At 46.2% G+C, this 13,162-nt stretch overlaps 1 protein-coding gene across 4 annotated transcripts in view; it reads right to left on the bottom strand.

Annotated features, from left to right (window-relative positions):
* The window catches only part of SMAP1 (small ArfGAP 1), a 161,074-nt gene extending 149,236 nt beyond the window's left edge, over window positions 1–11,838 (bottom strand). For 3 of the 4 annotated variants that reach the window (XM_069974595.1, XM_069974596.1, XM_069974597.1), the window contains exon 1: window positions 11,487–11,644. In XM_069974595.1, coding sequence (XP_069830696.1) covers window positions 11,487–11,604 — 118 coding nt within the window. In that variant the 5' untranslated portion in view covers window positions 11,605–11,644. Of the gene's footprint in view, window positions 1–11,486 lie in introns of all 4 variants that reach the window. The other variant, XM_069974598.1, reaches the window with a different exon arrangement.
* Window positions 11,839–13,162: the final 1,324 nt, after the last annotated feature.

The raw sequence follows: 13,162 nt of genomic DNA, 5'->3' as shown, positions 1-13,162 counted from the left end.
TGTGTAAACAGTCGTCGCGCGAAAGTCTGGCTGCCGGCCGCCCGCAGCCCTGCCCCCCCGCTCATCCGCAGCCCCCTGCGCCGGCTCGATCGCCACCGTCGCTCTGGTCTCCACCCCCACCACGAGCTTACCTTACCTGCTCTGCGTAGCAGGTGTTCGAAATCCCCGACTCCCCTCTTCAGTGCATTGATTGGCTGAAGAGGGGAGCCGGGAATTTCAAATGGCTCCTCTTCAGCCAATCAGTGCTGAAGAGGAGCACTGATTGGCTAAAGAGGAGCCGTAGGAAATTCCCTGCTCAATCAATGCACTAAAGAGGGGAGCCGGGGATTTCGAACTCCTGCTACGCGGAGCAGGTAAGGTATGCTCGTGGCCGGGGCGATCGGAGTGGCGGCGGGGGTGGTGATCAGAGCGGCGCAGAGGGCTGCGGTTGACCGTGGGGCCGGGCTGCGGATGAGCAGTGGCCGGGCTGCGAGCAGGGGGGGGCTGGGGGGGGGGGGGGTCGTTCTGTGGGCGCGCGATCTTAAAACGAATCGCAAAACGATTTGTCCGTACGATATATCGTACCGTCTAAACGCTGATCGTTATAAAAAAAAAAATTGTTAATCGTTAATCATACGATCGTATAATCATACGATCGGGCCAATTATCGTTTCGTGTAAACTTAGCATTAGTTAGGCCAGTCCCATCTACATCTTTGTCAGATGACTCCGGTTGGCTGAGCAAGCTGTCAATCATCTGACGCTCCCAGCCAATGAACCAGGAAGAAGCGAAGAGAATAAAATAATAAAATAAGAAAAGCCACCGAAGAGAGCTCTGGGGACACACAAAAGTCGGGAAATTCAAATGAAGACTGACCCAGTAGTGAGAAGGGTAAGTGTGTAAATTGTTTTTTGGGCAATTTTTTTTTTTTCCCACCATTGCCCTTTTAACTTTTTAAAGAATCAGGTATTTTGGAGCCTTGAGGATAGGGATTTATTTTGCCCTTTTAGTTGCTGCCTTACCAGAGTCATGAAAGTGCTATTTTTCCATAAGCATGCGATTACTTTACAGCTCATATAACACACTGTACTTCTTCTATATTGCTCTGTATACCCAATACATGTAATGGTGGTTTTACACGGAGCGATAATTCGGCCAATCGCACGATTAACGATTTTGAATGAACGATTTTTTTTTTTTTATAACGATCGGCGTTTACACGGAACGATACATCGTACGGAATATTCGTTTTGCGATCGCTTAAGCCTATCTCACACATAGGGGAAATCGTTGAAAGACTGTTTACACTGAACGATAGACGATTTGAGAACTTGTTGAAAGATCAAAATGAACAATTTCTCGCTCGTCGCTTGATCGTTCGCTGCGTTTACAGATACGATTATCGTTCAATTCGACCGTTATCGTGCAAATTCGAACGATACATCATTCCGTGTAAAGCCACCATTAGACAATGATCGGCCACAAAGCAGCATATCCAGCTGACACATGTGAGGCCAATAAATAAGGACTCGGACACCCCAGCACATTTTTTAAATCCCTGTTACTGAAGACAAATAGACATCTTGACAAACAGGTTCTACAGACGTCTGGTAACCAGGCTGCGCAGGACTCACAGTACATTCCAAACACCAATACGAAGCAAGAGTTATTAATCACTACTATGCAACATTAAAATGATCAATAAATCACTCAACAAAATCCCAACACCAACAAGCAGAAGTCATAGAGTAACGGAAATCATAGGATCGACTGACGTGTTGGTGAAACACAAGTGATGATTATTAAACATCTCAATTTATTCAGTATCGGTATGACACTCTCAGTCATACTTCTGTGCCTTGGCATACCATCATTGAGATTTTTAAAGGAGAAGTCTGGCAAGGGGGGTGGGGAGGAATCAATTTAAGCAGGGGTGGTGGCGGTGGGGGGGGGGGGGAAGGGACGACATAAAAAGACAGTGGGGGACATTTGTTAAGTCCGACGTTTTTTACGCCGGACTTATAAATGTCCCTGCATCTCCGGCGCTACGGGGATTTATGTAGAGGCGGACTGCCCCTACATAAATCCCGTGCGCTCTGGTGCGCACCGCTGAAAACCTACGCCAGCTGAGGACTGGAGTAGGTTTTCGGCGTATCTTTTGGCGGAACGGATGGTGAATCACGCGGACTCTGAGACCGTGTCCTCCGTTCCGCCCCCTTCACACATCCTCCCCGCCCCCGGCGTACTCGGCAAAAAGTGCAGATTTGCGAATATTTTATTCGCAAATCGGCCATTTGCGAATAAAAAAAATGTGCAAATCGGCACTTTCTGCCGAAAATCATCCGTACGCCGGATGATACATGTCCCCCAGTATGCTTAACGGACCTCATGACTGCAGTGCACTGTGCCACAACATCAGACCCCCAGAAACCTGTGGGATGAAACTCTTTCCCGGCTTTAGGCGAAGGTAGCATGTTAAAGGGGTTATCCAGCGCTACAAAAACATGGCCACTTTTCCCTCTACTGTTGTCTCCAGTTCAGGTGCGGTTTGCAATTAAGCTCCATTTACTTCAATGGAACTGAGTTTCAAAACCCCACCCAAACTGGAGACAACAGTAGGGGGAAAGTGGCCATGTTTTTGTAGCGCTGGATAACCCCCTTTAATGCCATGCTGGATACTCACATCAGCACATGTAACACGCAGCCTTGTGTCATGTTCACAAACAGCTCCCAGGAGTCTTCGGAGAAATATCCAAACCACTGATTCCATTATCGAATCGACGGAAAGCTGTGCTGTTAGTGTACCTGGAATGAAGACTAGAGGGGTCCACCCTACTGTACATAGGCCACCTCTCACCAGTCCTGGGAGTTGGATCAGTGTGACGTTCCCTTGTGAAGGACTACTCATGGCGTTGCACACATGGTCCTTAGTCCAATCTACTGCTAACACTATCTACACAATATACTTATTATTCAGAGTTGAGGAGGAAGCATCACACCAGTCCTACTCCAGGGTGGTATAATGTACAGCAGCTGGACCCCACTAGTCTTCATTCAAGGAACATTTACAACTCAGTATTTTGGTTGTAGAAGTGTCCAAGGAGCAGTTCTTTACACAATACCACCAGGGCACATATTGCTCCTGCCAATACGAGCAGCCAGCAAGGCCTAAGCACCGTCTTTTTTGCCATTGAGTCCGGGATATCATTGTTCTGCAACTGCCAGAAGCAAACCTTGATGTCTTGGATAGCCAATTGCATGCAGCATGGCGGAGCGTTCCTCAGACCACCAGTAATACCGTGCCATGGTGTGTCCCAGGGGGCATCTCTGTGCATGTCACCCATAACCGATATAACTGCAAACCGATTTCCTAAAGCGTGTAACCTGCCCACAACAACCAATCACAGCTCAGGCTTCAGATCTGGTAACATGAAAGCGGAGCTGTGATTGGTCGCTGTGGGCAGTTTACATCGGTGAATATTTTACACCCTTTGATAAATCTGGGACTAAATTTTGAAGGTTTTTTTTTTTTTATACTTCGTTGCGTCGTTTTATCATTGATATGTCTAGAAGCCATTTAATTTCCATCATTGTATTATTTTTCCTGCTTGGTGTTAAAACTTTAACAATGGTGTGCATTTATACTATTTATATTTATGTATACATACCGGTGGAGCTGATACATACTGTCTTTGTTCTAGTGTATTTATACACATCACCCAGACAGCTCACTTACTATACAGAATCAGCTCGGTCTATAAGGGTCCTCAATGGTCCATGTACCATCAGCAGAACACATGACCTCCTGTCAGCAGACACTCACAATACTATTCTATGGCTTAGGGCTATTCCTATGTGCTGCACATGCAGCTATAACAGAGTTCAAACCAACCCTTCTCCATCAACGCTTTCTATAATGTCCAAGAGAGATCAGTAAACAGCAGCAGCAGATTCCTTATGTCCAGTGTTGGTTATTCACATCACATGTAGGCCAGGGGCTACACACCAAACGCATCAGTGTGGTATTCGCCCAATGGAAGCCAAAAGGGTCCTTTGCTCCCCCGTCCTGCTAATAGGACACGGTCTTCTTATACGAGGATACAAACCAGCTTTTTAGAGAAAGAAAGAACTGATTCTCTTCAGCTCTAAAACAACCCAAATTTTCATTGCGCATTCACATTAAAACATCGACGCGTTTCGAACCCTCCAGATTCTGAATCATGGTTTTCTTGTGTAGTGCTCATAATCTTTGCTTGGGTCGGAAAAGCCCAAGTTCAAGCCTAGTCACATGTTGTCTGGCGTCATGCGGCGGTAAGCTTGTGTGCACGCTGGATGCTTCTCTAACATACTCTAAGACTTAATGGCCTAAAGCGAGAAGAAGCAGATTTTGGATTTACTGCAAATTTTCCTTATTGACTAGGGTGAGAGAAATTGCCCGCTAGATCTGCAGGGTTGTAGATATTGCTGCTGGACCATAATGGATCTGCAGCAAAACCTGCTACTTCCAAATACATGACTGATAAATACACGACACTGGGGTTTAGGCTAGGCTTCTGCTTAGGCGTGGGGGGCCTTTGGTTTTAGATCCTTATGGGCAGGAAGTGGGTGGAAATTAAAAAAAAAAAAAAACACAACAACATCACCTGTCCCCATACCCGCACTCCTGTACCACACCATGTATCCTCTGCTCCCAGCCATGTCATGACTCTATGAACATCATAAACAGGTGGAATCTAGCCCGCTGAACCAATCAGTGACTGCTGTAGTGTCCCACTCCAGCCACTGAGGCAAGCCTCAACCGGGTCATGACGCAGCTGGAGGGGAGCTAAGAAGACAGCCGGCTGGGGTGCAGAAGCGGGACTGCGCGGGCACCAGGACAGGCAAGTATGAGCTCTTTTTTATGTTCCTCCACCACCAGCCTGAAATAACTTTATGGCCCAGCACCGGACTTTATAAACAAGCAAAAAGCAGTGTATTTAGACAGGTGAATATGACTTCCTTTTTACGTTTCCCTACCCACAGACTAAAATAATTTTATGGCCCGGCAACGGACTTCCCTTTTAAATACATTGCTTTTTGTCTAAATTTACACACACGCAGTTATATTTACAGTAGCAAATGCACAAGAAACCTGCACAGTGTACACACAGGTGAACCAGCTTCCGTCCTCTGTGACAGCCCCTTAGGCTGGGTTCACACTACGTTTTTGCAACCCATTTTTTTTTCTTCATCCGTTTTTTGCAAAAAAATAAAATAAAAATAAGAATGAAAAACGTATGGAAAAAAAATGAAGTGTGAACCCAGCCTAATACAGTGCTGGGTGCTTATCCACAGGGTAGAAATCCATGGCATATCATGCAGCCCTTGGGGTCTAGAATCCATAACAATAAATTATTGGGGACTTTGCCCATTGTAGTTAGAAAACCCTGCAACTAAGTCCCTAGCAGATTCCAGTACTGTGAGAAAGCAGCCGAACTGTGCAAACACCGTATGGGGCAAATGTCAGATGTCCGGTGACCTCTGGCCCCAGGGCTGGTACACAACACTGCAGGCTGCGGAGTTTACCACTCTAGAACTTTCTATTTGGTTCTGAAAAACTGCCATAGACATGAATAGAATAAGGGCCCTATTCCACCGGACGATTATCGTTCGCATAATCGTTAACGATTAACGATCTCAAACGACCGCAATTGCGAAAGACCTGAAAACGTTCACACATTTCCATAGAACGATTATCGTTACTCATGAACGTATTTGCGATCGTTTTTTCTTCGCTATTGCGTTCGTATCTACTGCGAACCACCGAACGATGTCTTATTCAATGCGAACAAGCAACGATAAAAATAGGTCCGGGTCTTATAAAGCGATCAACGATTTCTCGTTCGGTCGTTAATCGTTAGCTGTATTTCAACCGAACGATTATCGTTTAGATTCGAACGATTTAACGATAATCTGAACGATAATCGTCCTGTGGAATAGGGCCCTAAGAATCAAAGAGGTAATTGTGGCAGACAATGCCTATATACAATAGCTATCAGACTATCCATAAACCACACAATACTAGGCACAGAGCCTCCATACACACGCAGCAGATACGGCCATGTGGAAACTGAAGGATATAAGGAGCTAGAAGCCCGGGAATGGTACATGTAATTTCATTTCTATAATGTTCGGCTAATCTGCTGGCAGCCTATTTTTACCTCACATAATTCCCATAGGAACGAGGAGCATTATCAGCTTCCTGCAAGCACATAGACACCGCCATGAGACTACTGCGGCCTACACCAAGAGGCCTCAGGTCAGGAGCCAGTAGTCAGGGCCAAGAACTAACTGGGATAAACTATTCATCACCTCATAAAATGAGTAAATGTGCAGGTATTTTCATGTGCGAGCCTCGAAATCAGGGATGGGGAACCTTCGGCCCTCCAGCTGTTGCAAAACTACAATTCCCATCATGCCTGGACAGCCGAAGCTAAAGCTTCGGCTGTCCAGGCATGATGGGAATTGTAGTTTTGCAACAGCTGGAGGGCCGAAGGTTCCCCATCCCTGCTCTAAAAGCAAATGTCCATGATATTCAAGACAATGGGGGAGATTTATAAAACATGGCGTAAAGTGAGACTGGCTCAGTTGCCCCTAGCAACCAATCAGATTCCTCCTTTTATTCCTCACAGACTCTTTGGAAAATGAAAGGTGGAATCTGATTGGTTGCTAGGGGCAACTGAGCCAGTCTCACTTTACGCCATGTTTTATAAATCTCCTCCAATGTGTTATGTAGATAGAGCTTCACCATTACACACTGAAGGTTCCTAACTCATTGTGCCACCTTACCATCTCTGACCTATCTGAAGGTGGTAACTGGCACCAACATTGGCAGCAGATCCTCTAAAGGGGGATTTCTAAGGGGTATTCCACTCAAACATAACTTTTTATATGTTGCCCATGGTGAGACTAACACTTCCTTCCACACTTGTTATTCTCTATTCGGTCTGCTGCTTTCTGCTTAAGACACAAAAATCTGTATGTGAGCCTCTCTCTCTCTGTCCCCCTTCCCTTCAGAGACAGCTGACTGGCTTTATCTGCAACATTTTAGCTTCTTTATAATGCTGGGAGTGTTAATCACAGTGAGTTCATCAGCAACTTGACCTCAGAATAACCCTCCTGGCATTACAAAGAAGCTACAATGTTGCAGATAAAGCCAGTCAGGGACTCCGCTGTCTCAGAAGGTAGGAGGGAGGAGGGGGGACAGAGAAAAGCTCACACAGATTCTTGTGTCTTCAGCAGAAAGCAGCCGCTCAGAACTGGAGGAAGGAGACTGAATAGATAATAACAAGTATGGAAGGAATTGTTCTTCTCACCATGGGCAGCAACTATCACCCTAGTGTCTTCAGCCACAAGATGTAACAGTAGTTTTGCAACAACAGGAGGGCCTGAGTTTAACATCCATGGTCTCCCATGTACTTAAAGGAGCTCTATATAATGTCTTATGTCCGCCGCAATATCTCCTGACCATCAGCTGTGATCAGAATAGAATGATACTGACCCATAAGGAGAAGGTCACAGTCATCACTCACCAATGTCCCCAATAATAATACATTCCAATAGCTTAGGCCTCATCAATGAGTCAGGTGACCACGCACCTATAACTAGACATTATAATTATTATCAGTGACGTCATAACCCATCATAATACAAAGGATGCAGCACTGATGACAGATGGCATTCTTCAGCAGAGTACACTGTCAGGGTATGGGGGCAGGGTACATACAGTATACTCACATACAAAGTACATACAGTATACTCACATACAGGGTACACACACACAGTATACACACATCCCAGGGGACTCACATACAGTATGCTCACATACAAAGTACATCCAGGGGACACAAATACAAAGTATACATAGTATACACACATCCAGGGGACACACATACAGTATACACACATCCAAGGTACTGACATACAGTGACACACACATACAAGGTACTCACATACAGTATACACACATCCAAGGTACTGACATACAGTATACACACATCCAGGGTACTCACATACAGTATACACACATCCAGGGTACTCACATACAGTATACACACATCCCGGGTACTCCCACTTCCCCTCAGCTTCGCAGTCAGCGCAGTACTTGTTGTCCTCCTGCCGCAGCATACGGGACAGTATACACACATCCGGGGACACATATACAGTATACACACATCCATGGTACACACAGGAAGTATATACACATACAGTATACACTCACATCCCGTGTACTCCCCCTTACCCTTCGCCTTGCAGTCTGCGCAGTACTTGTTGTCCTCCTCTTGCAGCATACAGGACAGTATACACATCCAGTATACACACAGTATACACACAGGGTACATGCACACACAGTATACACTCACATCCCATGTACTCCCCCTTACCCTTCGCCTTGCAGTCCGCGCAGTACTTGTCCTCCTCCCGCAGCATACGGGAGAGTATACACACACAGTATACACACAGGGTACATACACACACACACACACACAGTATACACACAGGGTACATACACACACACACACACACAGTATACACACAGGGTACATACACACACACACACAGTATACACACAGGGTACATACACACACACACACACAGTATACACACAGGGTACATACACACACACACACACAGTATACACACAGGGTACATACACACACACACACACAGTATACACACAGGGTACATACACACACAGTATACACACAGGGTACATACACACACACACACAGTATACACACAGGGTACATACACACACACACAGTATACACACAGGGTACATACACACACACACACACACAGTATACACACAGGGTACATACACACACACACAGTATACACACAGGGTACATACACACACACACACACAGTATACACACAGGGTACATACACACACACACAGTATACACACAGGGTACATACACACACACACAGTATACACACAGGGTACATACACACACACACAGTATACACACAGGGTACACACACACACACACAGTATACACACAGGGTACATACACACACACACACACACACAGTATACACACAGGGTACATACACACACACACACACAGTATACACACAGGGTACATACACACACACACACACAGTATACACACAGGGTACATACACACACACACACACAGTATACACACAGGGTACATACACACACACACACACAGTATACACACAGGGTACATACACACACACACACAGTATACACACAGGGTACATACACACACACACAGTATACACACAGGGTACATACACACACACACAGTATACACACAGGGTACATACACACACACACACACACAGTATACACACAGGGTACATACACACACACACAGTATACACACAGGGTACACACACACACACACACAGTATACACACAGGGTACATACACACACACAGTATACACACAGGGTACATACACACACACACAGTATACACACAGGGTACATACACACACACAGTATACACACAGGGTACATACACACACACAGTATAGACACACAGGGTACATACACACACACAGTATAGACACACAGGGTACATACACACACACAGTATAGACACACAGGGTACATACACACACACAGTATAGACACACAGGGTACATACACACACACAGTATAGACACTCAGGGTACATACACACACACAGTATAGACACACAGGGTACATACACACACACAGTATAGACACACAGGGTACATACACACACACAGTATAGACACACAGGGTACATACACACACACAGTATAGACACACAGGGTACATACACACACACAGTATAGACACACAGGGTACATACACACACACAGTATAGACACACAGGGTACATACACACACACAGTATAGACACACAGGGTACATACACACACACAGTATAGACACACAGGGTACATACACACACACAGTATAGACACACAGGGTACATACACACACACAGTATAGACACACAGGGTACATACACACACACAGTATAGACACACAGGGTACATACACACACACAGTATAGACACACAGGGTACATACACACACACAGTATAGACACACAGGGTACATACACACACACAGTATAGACACACAGGGTACATACACACACACAGTATAGACACACAGGGTACATACACACACACAGTATAGACACACAGGGTACATACACACACACAGTATAGACACACAGGGTACATACACACACACAGAATAGACACACAGGGTACATACACACACACAGTATAGACACACAGGGTACATACACACACACAGTATAGACACACAGGGTACATACACACACACAGTATAGACACACAGGGTACATACACACACACAGTATAGACACACAGGGTACATACACACACACAGTATAGACACACAGGGTACATACACACACACAGTATAGACACACAGGGTACATACACACACACAGTATAGACACACAGGGTACATACACACACACAGTATAGACACACAGGGTACATACACACACACAGTATAGACACACAGGGTACATACACACACACAGTATAGACACACAGGGTACATACACACACACAGTATAGACACACAGGGTACATACACACACACAGTATAGACACACAGTGTACATACACACACACAGTATAGACACACAGGGTACATACACACACACAGTATAGACACACAGGGTACATACACACACACAGTATAGACACACAGGGTACATACACACACACAGTATAGACACACAGGGTACATACACACACACAGTATAGACACACAGGGTACATACACACACACACAGTATACACACACAGGGTACATACACACACACACAGTATACACACAGGGTACATACACACACACACACAGTATAGACACACAGGGTACATACACACACACACAGTATAGACACACAGGGTACATACACACACACACAGTATAGACACACAGGGTACATACACACACACACAGTATAGACACACAGGGTACATACACACACACAGTATAGACACACAGGGTACATACACACACACACAGTATAGACACACAGGGTACATACACACACACACAGTATAGACACACAGGGTACATACACACACACACACAGTATAGACACACAGGGTACATACACACACACACACAGTATAGACACACAGGGTACATACACACACACACAGTATAGACACACAGGGTACACACACACACAGTATAGACACACAGGGTACATACACACACACACAGTATAGACACACAGGGTACATACACACACACACAGTATAGACACACAGGGTACATACACACACACACAGTATAGACACACAGGGTACATACACACACACACAGTATAGACACAGGGTACATACACACACACACAGTATAGACACACAGGGTACATACACACACACTATAGACACACAGGGTACATACACACACACACACACACACACAGTATACACTCACATCCCGTGTACTCCCCCTTACCCTTGGCCTCGCAGTCCGCGCAGTACTTGTTGTCCTCCTCCCGCAGCATACGGGACAGTATGGCCTGGTGCTGCTCGTTCAGTTTCTGGGCCTTCTCCCTCTCGGATCGTGTGGTCATGTCTGCGGGCTGGGGACGGACACACAGGTGACAGGTGTGGCGGAGGTCAGACAGCGGCGGTCTCGGTGCATACAGGGTACGGCACCTCCGGCACAGCAGAGACAGGCGCTCCCCGTACACAGCACAGCGAACCGGGGAGAGACGGGGCACACGGCCGGCTGCGATCACTCCTGTCTCACTGTCACACACGACACTTCCGGGAACCTCACACCGTGACGTCAATAGCCTCGTCAGTCGGCAAATCAAGGCTCGGCCGGCGTGCTGACGTCATCCACCCGACCTAAACCCCGCCCCATCCGGAGAAAACCCCGCCCCTCTCTGGCTGCCGGCTACTTGACAGTAGTAAGTCAGCGGAGCGCGGTCTGAGCAGGTGTGGAGTGGGCGTGGCCTCACCTGTGTGACGTGTCCCGCAGCCCCCGTGCTCTTCAGGATAGAAGCTGCTGCCATGTGACTCATTCACATTGATGAGTGTGAGGACTAGAACTGCCTGGTTTCCCCACAGCAGCCAATCACAGCTCAGTGTGGTATCATGGCAGCTTCCCTGTGACTGGGAGCAGTGGGAGAATCACACAGAGGATGAATGGGGTGTAGTGGTGTACTGGCAGCGGCCATATTCACTGTAATGGTCCCAGTATAGACAGCTAGTCTGCTGCTGTGTGTTAGTGCCCACCCTGCTCTCAGTGCTGCCCCCACCCCCTTACAGGTGGAAATACAGTGCTACCCGCTTAAAGGGAACCTGTCACCAAAGTAATGCTATCTAATCTATCAGCATCATGTTATAGAGCAGGAAAAGCTGAGCAGATTGATATATAACACCTGGGGAAAAGATTCAGTATAACTTGTTACATGTTGATTGAAATCCCTGCTCATTCTTTGTTTAGGAGTCCAGTTGGCGGAGTCACTCAATGGACTGGACTCTTTATTCTAGAGACATCAGAGATTACAATAAATAAATTACAAGTTATACAGAATCTTACACACTGCTGCTATAATGTGCCTACACTCACACTCAGCTATACACACTGCTGCTATAATGTGCCTGCACTCACACTCAGCTATACACACTGCAGCTATAATGTGCCTGCACTTACACTCAGCTATACACACTGCGGCTATAATGTGCCTGCACTCACACTCAGCTATATACACTGCGGCTATAATGTGCCTGCACTCACACTCAGCTATACACACTGCAGCTATAATGTGCCTGCACTTACACTCAGCTATACACACTGCAGCTATAATGTGCCTGCACTTACACTCAGCTATACACACTGCTGCTATAATGTGCCTGCACTTACACTCTGCCATTCACACTGCTGTATAGAAAAGTTTCTGTCATTGTCCTCCTGCACAGCTCTGTGATTCTCACTTCCTGATTGGTCCATGATGAACACACACCCCTTCCCCATTGCAGTCATGTGACCACACAGACCTCTGACAGCAGCCCTGCTTCTCTATTCTAGCCTGTTGTACTACACTACTGCATTATGGGAATCTGCAACTCCATCCTGTATCTACAAACTGCTGCTGTTTTTTCATTGCTATGCACTTACTA

The sequence above is a fragment of the Dendropsophus ebraccatus genome, chromosome 6 (assembly GCF_027789765.1).
Source record: "Dendropsophus ebraccatus isolate aDenEbr1 chromosome 6, aDenEbr1.pat, whole genome shotgun sequence".
NCBI lineage: Eukaryota > Metazoa > Chordata > Amphibia > Anura > Hylidae > Dendropsophus > Dendropsophus ebraccatus.
The sequence above is the reverse complement of the archived record's forward strand: the minus strand, read 5'-3'. Positions and strand labels throughout refer to the sequence as shown.